The sequence below is a fragment of the Rhineura floridana genome, chromosome 5, assembly GCF_030035675.1.
Source record: "Rhineura floridana isolate rRhiFlo1 chromosome 5, rRhiFlo1.hap2, whole genome shotgun sequence".
Classification (NCBI taxonomy): domain Eukaryota; kingdom Metazoa; phylum Chordata; class Lepidosauria; order Squamata; family Rhineuridae; genus Rhineura; species Rhineura floridana.
Genome location: NC_084484.1, coordinates 159,911,157 through 159,934,304, shown reverse-complemented (window position 1 = coordinate 159,934,304; position 23,148 = coordinate 159,911,157). Strand labels below are relative to the sequence as shown.

The 23,148-nt window shown below is 40.6% G+C and overlaps 1 protein-coding gene across 1 annotated transcript in view; it reads left to right on the top strand.

The window, feature by feature from the left end:
- The window catches only part of DDX10 (DEAD-box helicase 10), a 245,864-nt gene that overhangs the window by 134,342 nt on the left and 88,374 nt on the right, over positions 1-23,148 (top strand). Inside the window, exons 14-16 of the mRNA XM_061628643.1 lie at positions 999-1,112; positions 4,051-4,212; positions 18,946-19,002. Coding sequence (XP_061484627.1) covers positions 999-1,112; positions 4,051-4,212; positions 18,946-19,002 — 333 coding nt within the window. The remainder of the gene's footprint in view (positions 1-998; positions 1,113-4,050; positions 4,213-18,945; positions 19,003-23,148) is intronic.

Genomic DNA, 23,148 nt, shown 5'->3' with positions numbered 1-23,148 from the left:
CCAAACGAATATGGCAAGAAACCCAAAAAACACCCAACCAAGGATTGATCATGCTCAGTAGACATGGAATGTTGAGTATCAATTGCTTTTTTTAAAAAAAAGGATAACTGGTGGGGTGGGTGAGAATGGAATGTCCTGCATGAACGAGCTTACTTAAAGTAGTCCTGGAAGCGGACGCTGCTGTCCAACATACTGAAAAGGAGACAAGAATGCACACCAATGTTATGTTGTATGCTCCATTTTTAGAGTCTCATATTTTTTATTATTATTATTGATTGATTGATATCTTGCCCTTCCTCCCAGTATGAGCCCAGAGCAGGAAACAAAAACACTTTAAAACATCATAAAAAGACTTTTAACATACATTAAAACAAAACATTTTTAAAAACATTTTTTTAAATAACTTTAAAAACATCTTTAAAAAAAGGTTTAAAAGCATATTAAAAAGCAATTCCAACACAGACACAGACTTTGTAGAAGTGGTTGTTGTGAGCTGCCTTGAGTAACAAATTAGCTGCTCTTTTTTATTTACTTAATTTCTAATTCTGTAAGTATGCTAGAATTAGCAAACAAGTTAGTATCATGATAAAATTATTACTGTAAATAAGAGGAAGTTGTTACTTGTGTTAAAAGTTGGATACCCAGAAATTACCAAGTGGCCTTCTGACCTGGTTTGGTTGGGTGTTTGGATTGTTGCCTGTTCCTCCCTGATTTGATGAATGACTGTACAAAGACAATGAACATTTGGTTTCTTACTTTCTTCTTCTTTTAGAGATGTTTGAGCATTAGGATTTAAAGAATATTTCTAAGAAATTGAGGACTAGTTACTTTATTTTTTAATGTTGGAATTTCCAAGTTTAACATGTGGGGTTTTTTTGCAGTACAGATTTGCCTTTTTTGAGAATGGCGGTAGTGGTGTGTGTGTCTCCATCCTTGTCCTAGAATCTCTCTGTGCTAAAACTTGACCATGCTGTCTTCCATATACTCTTCTTTTATAGAATACATCAAATTCAAAGCTGAAGAAGAAAATAACTAAAACAAAAGAAGCTAAGAAAGTATTGAAGAGAAAATTTAAAGTCAACACAAAAATTGTATTTACAGAAGATGGGGAGGTAAGATCAAACAAAATTGGCTTACTTATACTTGCAAGAGTTCGTATATATGTAATTTGGGGGGGCCTAGAGCAGTAGCTTCTTCAGTGAACACTTCCTATGCTGGGGTCTGCCAAGAAACTCCAGAGTGTGCTTTGGAACCCCGAAGTCTTGCAAGAGATTCTGGGTCATATTCAGTTCACCCAGGATACTCTCCAGGCCTATTGGAACTCCATCAATACTCCCTTGAAGATGCACATTTTAGGAAAGATGGATAGTGGTAGCCAGGCTATTTTTCAGGGATATTTGTCTGCTTTAGTGATCTTCTTGTTGAAAACTCCCTAAGAAGTCCCTAAGAACCCCTTGATCACAGTTTGAAAACTATGACCCTGGGGAAATTATCTATTGTTCTTTATAAGCCTGAACAGTACTGTATTTTCACTGAAAATATAAAATTCTTTCTTAATTATCATGCACTTCAGTTTGTGATCTATAGAACATTAACTACCAGGAATATCCTTTTCAAGGGTCTCCAAGACCACAATAAAACCTAACAGGAAAAATGCTGGTGGCCTTTTCCCTAGCAGCTGGTGACAAAGGCCGATTTAAAAGCCGACTCCTGCAATGTAATGTGACTGTACTGTAATGTGTAGGGTAGAAGGAAAGGGCAGGTGTTCACTAAGCTCTAGGTAGGGAGGGGTTGCTAAACTTGCACATGCTCCTTATCAGTGAAATATCTGTTAGCCATAATGCTGTTTGAACAGAGGTCCACCCCTTCCTTCCTTCTTGCAACTGTTTTGACCCCGTTAGATGGTCTCAAGGGCATAATGGACCAAATGGAGTCCTGAGACAACATTGACCAATGAATTATCATTGTGGCCATGTCTATGCTTCTGAATTTCTGTGGGTATGTATCCTAGCAGATTACAATTCCCGTGATTTCCTGCCTGAAAATGAAGCCTATAGTCTGGCTGCACAGAAGGCTATGACAAATGCTCTGATTAAGCTGAAGTCGTAATGCTGTGCTTCTTAAAATAATTTAACACATTCCTGTTTCAGAGACTGATTGGAAATGGGAAACTATGGATAAGTGAGGATAGTAACTTGATAGAAAATTGCTATATATTTTTTCTTTTTTTTTTCTTTTTAGGAAGCACTGTAATGTGTTTCTGTGGCAGCCATGGGTGCTGAACTGTCAGTTTCTATAATTAGGTCAATGTATTAAGACTTGTTTTTATGAATTTGTGTGAGGAATGATCATGTTGAATGCAATGCTGCATTCAGAATGTGAAGTAGCAACATGGGCTTCAGTGATATATTCTGAGCTAAAAATGAGAGAGAAAAATGAAAACAAGACTTTAAAGATGTGCGGGTGACCTTTTCAGACATTTGCTCATTTGGTATTGTCAGTTTGCACAAACACAGACTTTAAATATACTTTACACAGGACCTAGTAATTTTAGATGCCTTAGTAAGTACTGTATGAGAAGTATTATATCCATGTCACTGGTGTGCATCTCTGCATTACCAGCTTAGTGCATACTGGACTGCACCGAGCAGGGGACTGGAGTAGCTGTTCTCCCAGGACCCTTCCAAGTCTATAATTCAGTCATTTTCCTGTGCATTCATCATTGCCATCCATTGGTTCTTCTCCCTTCCCTCTCCATGCAGCAGACTTTGAGACTTTTGATTTTCCCAACCCAGTAATTCTCCATTTCCCAATAACAGTAACGAACCTATCATTCTGCCATCACACCGTGTCATTTTCTCTCCATCCATGCTGTAAAATCCTGCTACCTTGCATCCCAAATGCCGTGGTGCTGCCCTCTCTTCCTTTTCACTTAATTTCCAATGAATACTTGTTAGCTATGGGTGCTTAAGAACATAAGAAGAGCCCTACTGGATCAGGCCAGTGGCCCAACTAGTCCAGGATCCTGTTGTCACAGTGGCCAACCAGATGCTTATAGGAAGCCACAAGCAGGATGTGAGCGCAACAGCACTCTCCTCTTCTTGGTTTCCAGTAACTGGTATTCAGAAGCATACTGCTTCTGGCTATGGAGGCAGAGCAAAGCCATCATGGCTAGTAGCCAATCATAAACTTATTCTGCGTGTATTTGTCTAATCCTCTTTTAAAGCCCTCCAAGTTGGAGGCCATCACTGCCTCCTGTGGGAGTGAATTTCATAGTTTAACTATGGGCTGTGTGAAGTACTTTTTTCTGTCTGTCCTGAATCCTCCAACATTCAGCTTCATTGGATGTCTATGAGTTCTAGGGCTATGAGAGGGAGAAAAACTTCTCTCTATCCACTTTCTCCATGCCATCCATAATTTTATACACTTGTATCATGTCACCTCTTACTTGCCTTTTCTCTAAACTAAAGAGCCCCAAATGCTGCAACCTTTCCTCATAGGGGACTTGCTCTACCCCCTTGATCATTTTGGTTGCCCTTTTCACACTCTACATTTTTTAAAGGTGAACCAGCTCCTGTAGATTCTGTGTAAGCTTTCAAGTTACACAGAAGTTGCCTTCAGATAAAAACAGAGTGGTAACTGCTTCTTTTCAATTATATTTACAAGTGGGACTTGCAACAAACTGTTGCAGTATGAAGTGTTCCTGTTCATTGTTCCAGTCAGGCAGACATGTCATCCTCCAAAATACTCCATTCCACTGACCCAACCATCTAGTTTTCTGACTACCCCCAACAGTCAGTCAGTATTCTGTGGCCACTGAGCACACTCAGTTCTCATTGGGCTATTTTGGGAATTCCCCACCTTAGTTTTCCTAATTTATTTTTGTGCTTCTGCCAACCTTTTGGAATTACTCCAGTTGTGTTGATACTTTCCTCTTGTTTTGTTGTGGCTCTTACTGTTTTGACTACATAAGTGACAGCTGTCAAAGACTTGGATCAGAATTGGAATACAGGATGAAGCTATTATACTATCATGTTCTTTTGTATTCAGTTAATTCAACAATGGCCACCAGCACAAAAATCCATTCAAAATAAAGCAGAAGACAATGATGATTGTGATGGAATCAATCTCGAGAAAGCAAAAGAGAGACTGCAGGAAGAGGACAAATTTGACAAAGAAGAATATAGGAAGAAAATTAAAGAAAAGCACAAGGTAAGACAATTTTCCTCCATTTGTTGAAATATTTGGGACAAAGAGTTGTGAAATGCAGACGTGTTTACTTTGGGGGATGAAGGACTGTGCATAACATATATCCACAACAAAACATCTGAGTTTCTTAAATATGTTATAGTGTTTGGAAGATTGCTTCTTGTGCTACTCCACTGTATGAACTGAGGAGATCATTGCCATTCCCTGGGGACAGGCAACTCTGTTTGGCTACTACATTGGCTGCTACTCCCATGTGATCTTCTAATTTCAATTTTTATTGAATTTGAAAACATGGAAGGCAATGTGGAGGTGGTGGCAACCAAATCACTCAGGTTGGTTGGCTAACATACCAACCAGGTGTGGCCCTCCAGATGTTGCTGGGCTACAACTCCCATTATACCTGACCATTAGCCATTCTGGTTGAGGCTGTTGAGAGTTGTTTTCCAACAAAGGCTTGGAGGGCCACAGTTTCCCCATTCCATATTGCAACAATATTATTAAGTTTGCTTCCTTGATACCCATAGGTAGAGACAAGGCAATATTTGAAGGATCTTGATAGTAGAGGACATGGGATTGTATGCCATCAAGAAGAGTGAGGGTTAGAGAGGTCTGTATCAATGAGGCCTTTAATACATTTTATTTAAATGCCTGCATTTGCATAGATGTGATTGAAAATCTAATGAATTATTCAGGAAATGTCATAGCTGTAATGTGATTGATTTCAGCTGTAATGTATAAAGCTTTAGTGCTGGAATTTTAAACTCCTTTTTTGACATTTCTTTTAAAAAATTAAACTGTAGACCATAAAAATGCAAAGATTGTTTCTGGACCATTTATTTGTCATAAACTAAAGTTGACAGTCTGAGAACTTTATAGCAGAGAATAGTTAGCAAATGTTACTCTATAATATCCATTGATCATTCTCCTCATTTATTGTTATTTATAACATTTATGTTGATGCAAACCTAAAAGCCTAGCATAGGATTGTACCCTGTTCTCTATAGTTAACAAGAACAAATAATCTGTATTTCAGAGAATCTAAAGAGCAAGTATTAAGAGCCACACTATTTTCTGTGATATTGTTTTAGATTGATTTTAACTGTTTTAATTGCTGTAACCCAGCCTGGGACCTTTGGATGAAAGGCGGGTAATACATTTTAATAATGATGATGATAACAATGATAATGATAATAATTGTTGTTACTTACTGAAAAATGTCTGGCAAAGTGAGGCTGAAGAGGGAAGCAGGATGTGGGGGTTGGCGGGGAATGCATATTTTTGCAGCTGACTCAGAATTAATGTCTTGCACAATGAACAGCTGTAATTTATAATGGTATATGATAGGTGCTGCCCACATGGACTTAAGGCATAGTTTATCATTTTTTGCTCAAGCTAGTCCCCAACTCTTGAAGTGAGCAGTTATTTACCCTTTTTGCAATCTCATTTGCAGTCTCTGTGCAGCCCCACATATGGGTCTTTACCTGCACAGAACCAGTTTCTGAAGACTAGAGCTGGTGTGGAGAACTTGTGGCAATTAGCATCATCTGGGTCTACAGAAGCTAGAAGCCCATTTTTGCTCTCTGGACTGCCGCTCTGGGAATAGCTTTCTCTTCTGCTTTATGTCTATGTATGCATGCATGCGTATGAAGGGTGGAAAAAATGGGGTGGTGTAGAGAGATTGTTAAGTAATCCTGCAAGCTCCATCTACTTTGGCCATTGGCTGGATGTGGCTCCACCAGCTGCAGTCCCAGTCCAGCAAGATCTAGAGGACACCATCTACAGCAGTGTTCTTTGACTTTGGGTCCCCAGATATTGTTGGACTACATCTCCCATCATTCTGACCATTAGATCACCTGACTAACAATAATTGGAGACCCAAGGTTGAAGAACAGTGATCTAGAGACTGCCTCTAGTGTTGGGTCTTAGTGCCTACTCTTCTGTCCCCGTTATCTACAGACTGCTTTGTAATTGGATGGGGTGGGGAAGAGACTTTATAATTTATTTCCCTGGGACTTAACTTTAACTTTCTTAGAAAGTGATCTCTATAAGGAATAAGTTCCTTGCACCTCTGTAAGACTTATTCCAAGTACATATTTAAAATTTCTAATAAACCACAAAATTGCTAGCAGAATTGTCAGATTTGAACATGAAAATGCAGCCTATGGTCTCTCCAAAGAAGGATAATAAAGTACATTGTATAAAAGTAAACATTATTTGAATCCCAGAATAAAAGTGCTAATAAATTTGTTTTTTTTTTAATTGCTCCTTTTCACAAAGTACATACTGTAAGACTAGTCTTTCAGTAAAACTGTTAGCTAATTCTGTTTTTAAAAATAAATGTCAGATTAATGTTGGTTGTTCACTTATTCATTTAAAGAAGCCTAAGGAGTCTGAAGGATTGACTAATACAGTATTTTATAACAGTGTTCTGGCAAAAAAAAGTACAAAAACTTAATTTTTGGCATTTCTGAATTTGCCACTGAACTGGTTCATTGGTTTATAACACTGCAACCAGTCACTTCACATTTCTTCATTACCTCTTGTCCTTGAAATTTAATTATGTTACTTCCATTTTCAGAGGGTTTTTAAAAACTGATTTTGCCTGCTTTTGTAAAGGAAAACAAAATGAGTGATTTTCCTCCTGAGACTCCCTACACCTGGAAAACTTTGTAATTGGCATGTCTTCCATATCGCAGCAACAAGTGTAGAGCTATGACATTTTGATCAGACAAATGTTTGTGATATAAACATGCTAACCATTAAGAGAAATGTTACATAGTGTACAAGACGTTCAGGTCTGTGCAGTAGAAATAATTCAGAACTGTCCCAAAACAGTTGTTGCTAAACAGAAAGGAATCAAATACCACATTTTCAAGTTTTAAATCCAAGTGTGTAGAGTAGGAAGAAACCAAACAGCTGTGCCACCAAGCTCTGAAGAAAAGGAAAATGGAACTTGGATGTAAATCTGATGTTTCAAATTACTTAACCTTGAAAGAAGAGTTAATAGACTTGACTGAGGTACTTAAAATTATGAAGAGCATAATAAAACACAGATCAATCTTGCTTTCTATACTTCTTTGGCAATCAAACAAGAACTTGCTGAAAGCTAACAGCAGATGCCTTGTATCAAAGGAAGGACAAAACTGTTTTATCCAGTAAGGCACTATCTACAATGGGGCAGGGGGGGAGGAAAGTAACTTTATTATTATGCAGTTGGGACTTCTATAGTGCTGTTACTATGCTTGCCCATGACAGGAATTATTTATAAATATTACAGTTTATATGACACCTTTTTGAGTGCTTTCCACACGTCTCATTGATTCTTGCAACAACCTTGCAAATTAGGTCAGTATTATTTTACCCATATTGCAGATGGGGAGTGGGGTGAGATATGACGGCAGATACGAGATTTGAAATTAGTATTTTGTGGTTCTTAACTATGGCTTTTAGCCAATATGTTTATACTGCCGCTTTGATCACACTATAATATTGACTGATCTCATGAAGGCAGACATTTTCCTCATTTAAAGTACAGCTAAATTGGGATATTCTTTCAGAATCATTTGAAGTTTTCCCATTTATTACAAGTTAATCATTTGAATTGGTTCACCAAGCATTTGCCTCTAAATTACTTTCTTGGGATTATCAGATAGTTCAGGGATTTACTCTTGAACCTCTTTAAGCATTTGAGTGATTTGGATATAAAATCAAACAGGGTTCAAAACAAAAACCTTTACTTAACAAGAACTTCTGAAATTACTTTTTAAAATATTTGTCTTTAAATATTTTTAACTATTTGATACATAGGTCCATAATATAAAGCAGCCTTTCTCAACCTAGTGTCCTCCAGACGTTTTGGACTACAACTCCTGTCAACCCCAACTTGCATGGCCAGTGCTCAAGGTTAATGGGAGTCATAGGAAGCAGTAATAAAGCCCATCTTGAAAAAGTCTTCCTTGGATCCCCAAGAGTTAAATAACTTCCGCCCAGTCTCTAATTTACCGTTCTTGGGCAAGGTGATTGAACGAGTGGTGGCCAAACAGTTACAGACACACTTGGAAGAAACGGATTATATAGATCCATTCCAGTCGGGTTTCAGGACTGGACATGGAACTGAAACAGCCTTGGTCGCTCTGGTAGATATTATGAGGAGGGCACTGGATAGGGGAGAATTCACCTTCCTTGTCCTCCTGGATCTCTCAGCGGCTTTTGATACCGTCGACCACGGTATCCTTTTAGATCGCCTGGAGAGTTTGGGATTGGGAGGCACGGTTTTACGGTGGTTCCAGTCCTTTCTCTCTGATAGGCGCCAACAGGTAGCATTGGGTGACGAGGTTTCAGACCCTTGGCCTCTCAATTGTGGTGTGCCACAGGGTTCTATCCTCTCTCCCATGCTATTTAACATCTATGTAAAGCCGCTGGGAGAGATCATCAGGAGATTTGGGCTGCAGTGTCACCAATATGCGGATGACACTCAGCTCTATCTCTCATTTAAATCTTCACCAGAGAGGGCTGTGGAGACCATGTCCAAGTGCCTGGAATCCGTGAGTGGATGGATGGGCAGGAACAGGTTGAAGTTGAACCCTGATAAGACCGAGGTACTACTTGTGGGAGACAAGGGAGGGTTAGGAGATGTTGACCTGGTGTTTGGTGGGGTGAAGTTGCCCCTACAGGACCAGGTCTGCAGCCTCGGGGTTGTTCTTGATTCCAAGCTGTCCATGGAGGCTCAGATTTCGGCAGTGAGCCGGGCAGCTTGGTATCAATTACACCTTATACGTAGGCTGCAACCCTACCTCCCTGTTCTACAGCTCGCTCGTGGTGCATGCCCTGGTCACCTCTCGATTGGACTACTTTAATGCGCTCTATGTGGGGTTACCCTTGAAAACGACCCGGAAATTACAGCTTATACAGAATGCGGCGGCACGCTTACTTACCAACAGCCGCCGACGGGATCACATCACGCCAGTGTTGTTTGACCTACACTGGCTGCCGGTTGTTTTCTGGGCCCGATTCAAGGTGTTGGTTTTAACCTTTAAAACCCTGTACGGTTTCGGCCCAGCTTACCTGAAAGAGCACCTCCACCGCCACCAATTATGCCATCCAACTAGATCAGCCACACAAGGCCTTCTCTCAATCCCTCCAACCAAAACAGCTAGGTTGGTGGGTACTAGGGAGAAGGCCTTTTCTGTGGTGGCCCCCACTCTGTGGAACTCCCTCCCATATGATCTTCGACATGCTTTTTCCCTAGATGTATTCCGCAAGGCCCTGAAGACGTGGCTATTCCAGCAAGCCTTTGAGGTCATTGGGTAAATCACCATGATTCTGTCATTTATCGTATGTTGTTATTATAATTGCTTTTATATGTATTGATGACTGTCCAGTATTTTACCTATTGTTATTAATGTGATTACATCTGTTATTGTATTTTATCTCTTTTAATGTACGTCGCCTAGAGTGGCTAATTGCCAGATAGGCGACAAACAAATTAATTATTATTATTATTATTATTATTATTATTATTATTATTATTATTTTAGATCGCCTGGTGGGATTGGAAATAGGAGGCACTGTTTTACAGCGGCTCCGTTCCCATCTCTCAGACAGACATCAACAGGTGGCATTGGGGGATGAGGTTTCAGACCCTTGGCCTCTCAATTGTGGAGTGCCACAGGGTTCTATCCTCTCCCCCATGCTATTCAACATCTATGTAAAGCCGCTGGGAGCCATCATCAGGAGATTTGGGCTGCGGTGCCACCAATATACAGATGACACTCAGCTCTATCTCTCATTTAAGTCCTCACCAGAGTTGGCTGTGGACACCATGTCCAAGTGCCTGGAATCCGTAAGTGGATGGATGGGAAGGAATAGGCTGAAACTAAACCCCGATAAGACAGAGGTGTTGCTCGTGGGAGACAAGAGAAGGTTAGGAGAAATAGACCTGGTGTTTAATGGGGTAAGATTACCCCTGAAAGACCAGGTCCGCAGCCTCGGGGTCATTCTTGACTCCCAACTGTCTATGGAGGCTCAGGTTTCAGCAGTGAGCCGGGCAGCTTGGTATCAGTTACATCTGATAAGGAGGCTGCAACCTTACCTTCCTGCCCATCTGCTCCCACGGGTGATACATGCCCTGGTCTCCTCCCGCTTAGACTACTGTAATGCGCTCTATGTGGGGTTACCCTTGAAAACGGTCCGGAAATTACAACTGATACAGAATGCGGCGGCACGATTGATTAAGAACAGCCGTCGCCGTGATCATATCACTCCGGTGTTAGTAGATCTACACTGGCTGCCAGTTGTTTACCGGGCCCAGTTCAAGGTGTTGGTGTTGACCTATAAAGCCCTATACGGTTTCGGCCCAGTTTATCTGAAGGAGTGCCTCTAGCATCACCAATTATGCCACCTGACGAGATCAGCCACACAAGACCTTCTCTCAGTCCCACCAGTTAAAATAGCGAGGCTAGTGCGGACTAGAGAGAGGCCATTCTCGATTGTGGCCCCCACCCTCTGGAATTCCCTTCCTCTCGACCTTCGCCATGCCCCCTCCCTGATAGGTTTCCGCCGAGCCTTGAAGACCTGGCTGTTCAGGCAGGCCTATGGGATCCCTGGGGTGGGTTAGCTTTTAATACTGTTATTAATCAGAACTGTAGTGTTTAGTCTAATTATTGATTGTGGCTCTCATTGTTTTATATTGTATTTTATTGTATTGATGTACGTCGCCTAGAGTGGCTGTTAATTCGGCCAGATAGGCGACTCATAAATACAATTTTATTGTTATTATTATTATAGTCCAAAACTTTTGGAGAGCACCAAGTTGGGGAAGGCTCATATGTAATGATGCAAGCATATAGGTAGATGATGGTGTGGGAAATTCTGAAGCATGTTTTGAAATTGCCACCATTCTAGGATGCATTCCTATGCATACTTATCTTGGAGTAGATCCCATTAAACTTAGTGAAACTTACTTCCGAGCAAATGTGCAGTAGGCATAAAATCAGGTGCAGGTGCAGCTCTTGCATCCTAACCAATGTCGCTATGCTTAATGTGTGCAAAATGATCCGAGCACAGCTTTCACACTGTTGTTCGATATTGCTGCAAATAGAATAGCTTCCTTCAAAACTGTCAAGATGCCGTCTTTTAGAACAATGCAGGGATAGATATAATTTTTATCTCCTCATAAACATATTAATAATCTTGGCTGTAATGCTTTTCACCCACTTACTCTGGGTATTTTTCCCCACTGTCATTTTAAGGGTTGGTGAGGGCTCTTTGACAGTGCCTCAGATGTGACATCTTGGCAGGCATATTAAAATATTTAGGAAGTACAGTATGTCTTCAAAGTATTGACTGTCAAGAGTCTGGAGGTTTGCCTGAATCCCACTTGCCTATAGAGTTCTGACATTATGATAAATGTCCCAAACTATAACAGTCTTTCTGTGAATAAATCTAATATTCTTTATTTAGAAGGAGACTTGGGCCATTTCTTCCCAGTTTTCCCTTTATGACAAAAAAATTAAACACATTTTAAAAGTAATGGTGTTTCCCCCCATCGTATTTCACATAGACCTTTGTAGGATTCTCCCCTCCCTCTTTTTAATGGAAAGCTAAGGTTGACAAATTTCTGGGCTGCCTAATTTGCAGGTATAGTCTGACAAATATCCTCAGGCAAACAGTAAGGTCATGTATTAATTATGATTAGAAAATTACATTTTCACTCTTCAAATAGAGAAAATTTACTGTGTGCATACAAAAGAACTTTTTTTAAAAGATGCAGTGGATGGGTAATTAATTTTTGTGGTGTGAACATCCACCATTATGTTACCAATTTGCCCTCAGGCCACAATGTCTACATATAATGGAATAACTTCTGCAAGTCATTCCCCATGTGAATTGATACCAAACTAGTTATGTAATGTGTAAAAGTCACTCTGCTATAGCTGAAATGTTCAGCCAGTGTAGTGCAGAATGTTACAGAGAATGAAGGGTGGGCGTGGAAGCAATAGTTTGCTTCCAGTAGCCACTCATGTTACCTCTATAATCTCCATGTCCTGTGATTCCAGTACCCACATCTCTAGTTTGGATCTCTGGAACTCATGCTTTGGTGAAATACTACATCACTCTGGTCACTTAATCAGCATCTGTGTTCGTATGTTTGTAGAATCCAAGCTTGAACTAGAGTGTCAACAAGCATGTAGGTAGAGGTGATCCAGTGGACAATAGTGTACTTGAACATTCAAAAAGCTTTCAACGAGGTACTTCACCAAAGACTCCTGGGTAAGCTTAGCAGTCATGGAATAAAAGGAAAGGTTGTAGAATCATAGAATTAGTAGAGTTGGAAGAGGCCTATAAGGCCATTGAGTCTTAATGCAGGAATCCAATTTAAGTTTGATCAGGAACTGGCTAGGAAACAGAAAGCAGAATGTAAGAATAAATGGAGAGTTCTCCCAGTGGAAAGATGATGATGATGATGATGATAATGATGATGATGATGAATTAATTAATTAATTAATTAGTATCCCGCCCTTCCTCCCAGCAGGAGCCCAAGATGTAGAAAGTGGAGTCCCCCAAGGATCAGTATTGGGACCTGTGCTATTTAACATGTTCAGAAATTATCTAGAATTAGGGGTGAGCAGTGAGGTGACTATGTTTGCTGATGATACTAAATTGTTTAGGATTGTTAAAACAAAAAGGGATTGTGAAAAGCTCCAAAAAGACCTCTCCAAACTGAGTGAATGCGTGGTAAAATGGCAAATACAACTCGATGTAAACAAGTGTAAAGTTATGCATACTGGAGGAAAAAATCTTAATTTCAAATATATGCTCAACAGACAGTGACAGACCTAGAACAAGACCTTGGGGTCATAGTGGAGAGCTCAATGAAAATGTCAACCCAGTGAGTTGCAGCTGTGAAAAAGGCAAATTCCATGCGAGGAATCATTAGGAAAGGTATTGAAAATAAAACTGCCAATATAATAATGCAGTTGTTTAAAACTATGGTGCAGCTGCATTTGGAATACTGTGTACAGTTCTGGTTGTCTCACCTCAAAAAGGATATTGTAGAGTTAGAAAAGGTTCAGAAAAGGGCAACCAAATTGATAAAGGGGATGGAGTGACTCTACGATGAAGGGTTGCAGCATTTTGGGCTTTTTAGTTCAGAGAAAAGGTGAATAAGAGGTAACATGATAGAAGTGTTTAGATTATGTGTGGCATGGAGAAAGTGAATAGAGAAAAGTTTTTCTCTCTCATAACACTAGGACTTGTGGACATCCAATAAAGCTGAATGTTGGAAGATTCAGGACAGACAAAAGAAAGTACTTCTTCACACAGTGCATAGTTAAACTACGGAATTCACTCTCACAAGAGGCAGCGATGGCCACCAACCTGGATGGATTTAAAAGAGGACTAGACAAATTCATGGTGGGATAAGGCTATCAGTGGCTACTAGCCATGATGGCTATGCTCTGTCTCCATAGTTGAGGGCAGTATGTTTCTGAATACCATTTGCTGGAAACACCTTCCTGTGGGCATCTGGTTGGCCACAGGGTGAATATGATGCTAAACTAAATTGGCCACTGGCCTGATCCAGCAGGTTCTTATTATGTTCTTATGAACTGTGTTTTTGCTGTAAGGAAATACCTAGTTCTATTATTTGGTTAGGCTTCCTTGATTTTGAATGGACTACTTTCTTCTTTATATTCATATAGGAAGGAAGTAACTTCGTGCCTTGGTGGCTAGTTAGTTATCATCAGTTGTTAAGACCTCAGTCTAATAACCTTTAGCAGCAAAATACAGTATTTGCCCCCCCCAAAAAAATAGAACTACATGTTAAAAATCCATATCCCTGCTTCTGTCCCTTGGTCATGTAGGTTTGGGTGCAATGTGCTCTCCTGTTGTGTGTTCATTGGAAGCCCAGAATGAATGCACATATGAACATGGGGAGAAGTGAGTCATGGTCTGTGAGGATGCCCACCACCAAGGAGAGGTGATGGCTCAAGCAGAAAGACAGGATGGCAAGGCAAGGCAGAAGTCAGCACCTCCTACAGAGACTAAGGTGTGGGTTCAGGATTATGAATAGTGCTATTTCAGCTGAAGCCAAAGTTGTCTCAGCAAGTTCCTGAGTGGTGCTCGGCTGCATTATATACACAGGCTGCTGAGGTGTGTGTGTTTAGCATGCCAGGATGGGGAAGATGACAGATAGAACTTGTGGTGTGGAATAAGGTAAGTGGGGTATCTGACAAGGAGAAGGAAGACCTTTCGAGAATGAACAGCAGTGGCAGAGATGGCCTATCAAATCAACCTGTCATACTGATGAGACTTTCATTAGTTATAATATAAAGGAATAACATAAGAGTTATGTTCTGGAAATGGGGAAGGATATAAGCTTTTAATAGTCAGTAGAAAAAGTGGGTGTTCATAAAATTTACTGTCTGTATTGTGACATCATTACATAGTTACAATGTGCATACAATGTTCAAAAAATGAATTAGAGGGACTATTTTTTGGTGCCTTTTTCCATTAGAAATGTGTTACTCAAATGAATGGTAGAACTGCGTATAAGAGGACTTTAGCATGCTAAGTGGTGTTACAGAATAGAATGCACTGCTTCCCTTAAAACACAGTAATAGTTCTATTTTTCAAGCCTTTCAAGTCATTTTATTTTAATCACCAATTCTTTCCATGTAAATGGTTTATGATGTATCAAAAGCAAATGATATAATATCTCATTCTTAATGTGAAATATGCATATGCAACCTCCCAGAAAACACTGCCTCTTGAATAACTTATAGTGGTTTATCAAAACTGGAAAATAATATCAAGCTTTATGAAAGCCTGTAGATAAAAGCCTTGTTGTAAAATAAGAACTACCCATTGAAGCAAAATAGTTTGATTATGATGAGCATATTCCTTCATTGTCGTTCCCCCTTCCCATTTCTGGCACCACACAGCTCTGATTTCATCTAGGAGTGTCTGCATACTTCCATCACACAAATTGAAGTTTCAGTTGCTTGGAGTCTGTCAGCTTCAGGGCTGGGGGCTGGGCAGTAGCAAAGCAGCCAGCAGTTAGCTGGGCAATAAATCAGTCAAGGCCAGGCAGATAACGGAGGCCGGCTGGCAGAAGAAAGGCGTGACAAACTAACCAGTAGCAGTGTCCAAGAGCATTGTCCAGGTAGGGAAGCAGAGTTCAGAAAGCCAGGGGTCCAGTCCGAAGGTCTAGAGGCTAGCAACGGCGTTATACGCAAGGGGTCACAACCGACGTTGTAGTCAGCAGTCTGCTGCAGCCATGAACTGCCTTTTATAACAGACTCCCTAAGCCAGGTGCTCAGAGCTGCTTGTTGTTAAACGACCCAACCTCTTCCTTCATTGCTGTGCTACTCGCTGGCGTCTCCTTTCTGCAGGGGGGAGGGGAGCCTCCTGTTCATGCCCACAATCCGATTGAGGGGCTTCAGCCAGGTCCTGGACATTCTCCAGCTGGGGAAGAGCCAGAGTTGTGTCCTCAGGGGTTCCACTAGTTCCTTCTCCTGGGTCTGCCAACTCTGCCTCTTCCTCTGAGTCCTCTGAAGGGGCCATGACAGAGTCCAATCTTGCTGAGGTGGATTTCATGGGTGAAATCTCAATAAGGAATCTAAATAAACTCCCTTACAAGCAGGTGCATAACCCAATTTCTGTTAAGCCTGCACCATCTTTTTGTGTCTCCTGATCTTTTTTCCTGTTAATTATTCCATATAGTATGTTACTAGCTGTCCTCCTCTCTAATACATTGCTCTGGTTCTGCATATGTTGATATCACCGGTCCATGAAAATTGATTCTATCTTCCTTCCCACCCACCCCCACTTTTCCTTTCCCATCAACCATCTTCTCTGGCTGGTACTGCATCTCGATGGATAAAATCTTCCAGATGCTCCTGCTCTATAACTCCCCTCAATTCAGTGAGCCTTGCGCCCAGTTCCTATGCAAGCCCCATTAAGATGAATGGACCTTGCAGAAGAGTGGTGTTGGTGATTTGCACCCTGCCATTTCAGTTTGGCTCAATTATGTTTGACTGACATCAGGGGAGACAAATGAGTGTTGCCAAAATAGCGCAGGGTAACAGAATAACCCTGTGCTTAAAGGGATCTTTACTCTGTTGAATTTTTCATATCGTCCTCTTTCAGATCTGGTTTGTGAGCTGTCTGAGCTCTACCGCCACCCTCTTTCTGTCCCCTCATTCCTTCTAGGTCACTGTTAATGTAGCTTTACTCCCCCCTGATCCTTTTTCAAAGGTACCACTTTAAAGGGAGCAGGTAGTTTTTCACAGAAATGGGCAAGTGACATGGGTTGACAGGCTACAGCAAAGCAGGTCACGACAGAGTAGTTTGGAAATTGGATTGGAGGAGGTAGAAAATTAAGTACTGGCTTAGAGGGGCAAGGCACTTATATGAAATACACAAGAATTGAACGGGTCACACTTGGGTTGCTGGGAATGAGCTATATCATGAAATACATTAGTAGAGAGAAGCAGGAGTAGGTTTGTCATATCTCTGCTTTATCTGGGTAGTTTGTGGCTTGTATCTGCAGTTCATTCTGGGTTTGTTGTTTCTTCTTCCAGCTATGTTACTGAAATAAATAGACTTTGTAGAATAAATTACATGAATTTAGTTGTGGGTGCTCTGTCCCAGGCAGTGGTTACACATGCATATGAGTGGATATGTCCAACTAAACATTAGGCTGAGTATATAGAGTACTGCTTCTCCACTGCACAGCCACAGGGGAGAGTATCTTTTTAAGTCTCCATTTTGAGTTCCATAGCACTGGTAAGAGTGGTCTTCTCTGGCCCACAATGGGCAACATCATGTAGAACAAGGATAGGAAGCCTACAGTCTTCCAGATGTTGTCGGACCTCACGTCCTGTCACCTCTGACCATTGGCCATGTTGGCTGGAGTTGATGGAATTTGGAGTCTTAGGAATAGGTTCCCCATTCCTTGTGATACTTGATAAGCAGAGGTTAATAATATATTTCTGTGGACTTTTCAGATGTCAAATATGGGTTCTATCTTGCTAGAGCTACAGCATATAAGTTTGTGCCTCTGTGGCTGAAACAGGCTAATAGGAAAACATTTAAAAAGTTTTGCTCCCAATTCTGGATTTCATTTTGGTATATATTGAAGGTAGCAATGAAAATCTCATTCCAGCCTTATTATCCCTCCAGTTTATAACTTGATTTTATATTATTTATTAATAATATACTAGGATGCCTTGATGTATATAATCCAGTGTCATCTGCTGAACAAATTACTCCAGGGGGGACTTTTCATCTGCATGTTCATCACTTGACCTATTATGAGTGTAAAAAGACCATTACTGATTGAAACACCACAGACAGAGCTTGGTTATAAAAATAAAAGTTAGCATAGGGATATGAGAGTCATGTTAAAATACCTTAGTTGAGCTCCATGTAGGTTCTGGAAAGTCTCCCGCTGCTTCTGCCTTGAGGCGGTCACAAATGTACCAGATTGCTGTGGGTTCAGCATGGTGGTGAATGGCTATGTGTGAATAGTGCAGAATAGTTGCAGTGTTTGGGAAAAGAGAGACATTATACCAAAGGCAACAGAACTGTGTTGCTAGGGAGAACTGAATTAATAATAAAGTATCAGCCTGGCTAAATAAATCAATAGAGTATACTTTTTATTTAAAACACAGGAAATTTTGCAGTTTCATAGTGATTATTCTCCCAGAGGTAGCATTTTAGAAGGTGACCATGTAATGACCTCTCCATGTTACATGTGCTGATGTTGGAACCCCTTAAATTGGCACCATGTGCTCCATTAAAGAATGTTGGAATATATATATATCTAGTGTCTCCAAGGATAGTTACAGTATTTTTCCTGTTAGTCGGTGGATGTGAGTAGCCAGAAATGAAGTAGATGACAACAATACCCCAGCACTATCTTCTTTTAAGTGTTACAGTGTTTTAATTTAGTCAGTTAAAAACCTATAATTTAATTAAGGAATACTTGCGCTTTTCAAAAAGCTGAATATTTTTATTGTTTTTTGCATTCTGTCGATCAATGGCCTTCATTGAGTGGGGGAGGAAAGGTTCTCCCACCCCTGACTTAAAGCAATTTTATGTTATAATATAGCTTGAAAGAGAGAGAATGAGAGTTCAAATAAATGAATAAAAAGGGTAACCTGTTCCACATGTGTGGACCTTTTGGACCAATCAGAGCCATGGAGAAAGACACAACAATGTGCTGACTTTTGATGCAGGAGGGAGGGGTGGGGAGAGATAAGTTTGCCTTGGCTGATCAGATACTCGCTATTGTATAATGTTGCTTGTGAATAAGCCCTGAAATAATTTTTCTTGTGAATAAGATTGAATTGAGGCTCCTTTCAGTCAGGTATTCCATGGCTCATATCCAACGTAGTGCTAAGTAACTGTCCTATCAGTGCAAGGATTATGCTAGCACAACAGGACTTCCCCCCTCCTCCCCCTGTGTGCCCCCTAAATATTTTCTAGAGGCTCCCCCAACCCTTTGGGGCAGATTTGGGAAGAGCACTGGGCATGTGCAAGGGTGGGATCCTGTTGTGCTAGCAGTAATCTTTGCACTGACAGTCCGCACTAGGTAAATAGTGGCCATTTTCCACTTGAGAGGTTATGGTAAGAGCAAGTTTGTTTTTATGTTTTAAAATGTGTATTTGCCATCTTTAAAAAAAAACAAAAAACTTTTTTAGCTTCATGTATTTAATTTGTCACCTGCAGGAGAAAAGGTTGAAAGAAAGGGCAGCCAGAAGGGAAGCCAGAAAGAAAAGTGCAAAGGTAAGGCTTTTTGTTCTTTTACAGAAACAACTATGGCTTTAAAAATGCAGCTTACAAACCAATTTTGATGACATGATTTTTCTTAATGTATCTTAATATTTACCAGCTGGCCTCCAACATTTTGTGTGCTATATTTTATGACCTCTACATATTGTGAAATGTAGGAAGTGAACTGTCTATTTTAGGAGGCTAAATGGACTGTATCTATCCTGGAAAAGATGTCATTGAAGGAAGCTCACTGGAGATGGCAACTCAGTGTTCTGCAGCACTGAAAGGGGGAAATACAGTGGAGATTTCTAGGAATCTCTAGGAAAGGGAGGTGAAAGCAAAACAACAGATATCTTAACATCTGTATATGGCTCAGCAAAGGGGAGCCCAGGGTGGTTCACAACAATCAAATTATGTAAAACAATTCAAAACCCCATTATAATATATTATAATGTTTATACGAGCAATGTCAATATATTCCATCATTCCCCACCAGTCTTAAACACACTGAGTGTTACATTGGCACCTGTATTAACTCCAGCTATGACTAATTAAGGATCCATCTTAAGCTGGCTTTGAAATCATGGTTTGAAGCCAAATAGTGTATCATGGTTACAAGAGAACCAGATTATTACTAACCATAGTTAACGTTGATGAGTGTAGCTGTTAACCATAGATAAGATCAGCTGAGGGGAAATTGGTACACAAACGGAGAGGGATTGTGGGGAGGGATTGCATAAATCCTAGTCCATTCCTGATTTAAATGTAGTTAAAAGGTCAGTGTGTCCATTTTTGGAATATTTATTTATTTATTGTATTTAATACATTTATATCCTTCTCTTTCTCCCAAAGGGTGCAGTTCTGTTCACTGTATATCATGAAGGATGTTGTAGTGTAGGGAAGTTGTAAATGGAGGCAATCAAAATCCTTATTAAGGAGGTGTAAAAAAGTTTATGTTGCTTGAAAGATTTATTAAGAATGTGATAGAGGCTTTTAAAACTGTGAATGCCTTGGGAGAGTGAATAGCGAAACAATTAGCTGAAAACACTAGAACTCTAGAGTATTCTGTCTTATATAACAGCAGGCTCAGGAGAAATAAAAGGGAGTACTTTATGGTACTCTTGATTAACTTGAGGAATTACCACTGGAGGCTATGATGACCACCATTATACGGCTTTTAAAAGCATTTGACGTGTTCATCTGGTTAGCACAGTGGTTCATAGGTCAGGTCAGCTCAGCTCAGCATGGAATCTTTAAGTTTGTGGGTGTACCTCTAATGGCCAGGTGCTGGAATCAAATAGCAGGGGGCAGAGATGACTTGGCCACTGCACTCCATGTTCTGATAACCTCCAGACTGGATTATTGCAACATATCTTCCCATGGGGCTACTCTTGAAGACAACTTGGAAACTTCAGCTGGTCCAGAATGCAGCACCCAGGTTACTAGCTGAGGTTCCATTTAGAACTTACATTACCACTATTTCAAAAACAGCTGCATTGGTTCTCAGTTCATTTCAGGGCCCAATTCAAGATGCTCACATGAATGTTTAGTGTCCTAAATGGCTTACCCCCAAAATATCTGAAAAACCACCACCTTCCCTACAGACCCTCTCAGGTGTTAAGGCCCTCTTGGTAGTTTCACCGTCCTCAGCAGCCTGGGGGAGTGGGGTGGCCCAGGAGAGGACATTCTCTGTGGCAGTCCCTTGTTGTTGTTGTTGTTATGTGCCCCCAAGTCGATTACCACTTATGGTGACCCTATGAATCAGTGACCTCCAACAGCATCTGTCATGAACCACCCTGTTCAGATCTTGTAAGTTCAGGCCTGTGGCTTCCTTTATGGAATCAATCCATCTCTTCTTGGCCTTCCTCTTTTTCTACTCCCTTCTGTTTTTCCCAGCATTATCGTCTTTTCTAGTGAATCAGGTCTTCTCATGATGTGTCCAAAATATGATAACCCCAGTTTCATCATTTTAGCTTCTAGTGACAGTTCTGGTTTAACTTCTTCTAACACCCAATTATTGGTCTTTTTCTGAGGCCATGGTTTTCGCAAAGCTGTCCTCTAACACTACATTTCAAATGAGTTTATTTTCTCTTATCAGCTTTTTTCTCTGGCCAACTTTCACATCCATACCTAGAGATCGGGAATACCATGGTTTGAATGATCCTGACTTTAGTGTTCCGTGATACACCTTTGCATTTGAGGACCTTTTCTAGTTCTCTCACAGCTGCCCTCCCCAGTCCTAGCCTTCTTCTGATTTCTTGACTATTGTCTCCATTTTGGTTAATGCCTGTGCCGAGGTATTGATAATCCTTGACAAGTTCAATGTCCTCATTGTCAACTTTAAAGTTACAATTTCCCTTACACAGAGGTGAATCTGCTTTTTTGTCATATGTTGAAGACACACATCTTTACCCTGGCCTTTGACACCTGAAATATATATTTTAGGACTGTCCCTATTCTTCCAATTGTAAATGGTTTTAACTGATTTTATTACTGTATTTTTACATTGTTGTCAATTCACCCTGGGATCTTATGGTTAAGGGTGTGTAAGAAATCTAATATCTATTTGTAGGTTACATTCAAATGTGAACACGCATGGAAATGCCAAGAGTAATGACACTTCCCCTTGAAATGCCTTGTTGTACATTTCCCCATGGGCATTTGGCTGATCGCTGTTGGTGATATTTGTGTGTATAATCCATTAGGGCAATTTTTGTTGTTGTTGTTTTGATATTAGTATAGTTTTTTTTATTTCTGTCTTTCCTTTGTAATTTTAATCTTTGCATGATATAGGTTCTTTCAGTCTTTCACCCCTAAGGACAGATTTTCATTTCACTTGGGTTATATATGAACCCATTTGAATGTAACACAGCAATGACTAAAGAACTGCAGTGAACCGTTACTGAATTAGCATTGAGGAAGAACTTTCTTCTAAATGACCTTTGGAATGCTGATGCCATAAGTAATTCCCAGAAGCAAACCTCCAGACAAAGATGTGAATGCAAATCGCATGTTAAGTTGTAATTTTGCACTGGCATATTTATTGTGGCAAAAAGTCGAGCCTGTTCAAGGGACACACTGATTCTCCAGGATGGAGGTCCACTTGTGTGCATCATTTCCCTTACCTGACTTATTATGTTGCATCTAAATAACCATGATTTGTACTGGGCACTTAGCAAAGATTGGATTTCTTTGAGAGCAAACTCAAGGTGTTATTGTCCTGATTCTTTTTTCTGCATTCTTCTCCTGCTGTCAGGAGGACATGGAGAACTGGACTGGAAAAAATGACTCCCATTGTAGCCTGGAAGAGGAGAAGTAATTGCTCTTAGTACAGAAAGCAAAGCCTAGTTGCAATGAATAGTGCCTGTTAACTATACTGTATTAAAATACGGCTTTCAGAAAAAACATTTTTGTAATCATTGCAGCATGATATACAAATCATGTCTTGTCAGAGCTGGAACTGTGGGCGGTGGTGCTATAAAAATGGACTGCCTTCAAGTCAATTCCGACTTATGGCAACCCTATGAATAGGGTTTTCATAGCAAGCGGTATTCAGAGGTGGTTTACCATTGCCTTTCCTCTGAGGCTGAGAGGCAGTGACTGGCCCAAGGTCACCCAGTGAGATTCCCAGACCTCTAATATGTACTGCCCAGCCCGGGGCCCTCACAGTCGGGAGCTGGAGCCAGAGGTTCCCTTGTACTGACCAGAAATGGGCAAACAGCTGCTTGTAGTACTTATCCTGACTGCCCAATCCAGAAGTTTCACCTAGTGCAGAATATAGCAATCTGTTTATTAACAGAGACTAGCCACAGAGGCTGGTAGGGAAGGCCTATAACTCAATGGTAGAGTTAAAGGTCTCAGGTTCATTCCCTGGCATCTCCAGGTAGGAACTGGGAAAGGCTTCTGCCTGGAATCCTGAAGAGCTACTGCCAGTTAGGGTAGACAATACTGAGCCGGACAGACCATTGGTTTGGCTCAGAATAAGGCATTTTCCTATATTGCTCGCTCATATACATTAGCTGCCTTCATGCTAATGGGCCCACTTCAAGGTATTGGTTATGACCAGAGAGGCAGAGCCTAGAATATCTGTGGGGACAATCTCCTATATGGACCTCTCTGTTATTTGAGAGCAGCTGGAAAGTCACCCTTCTGGGTCCA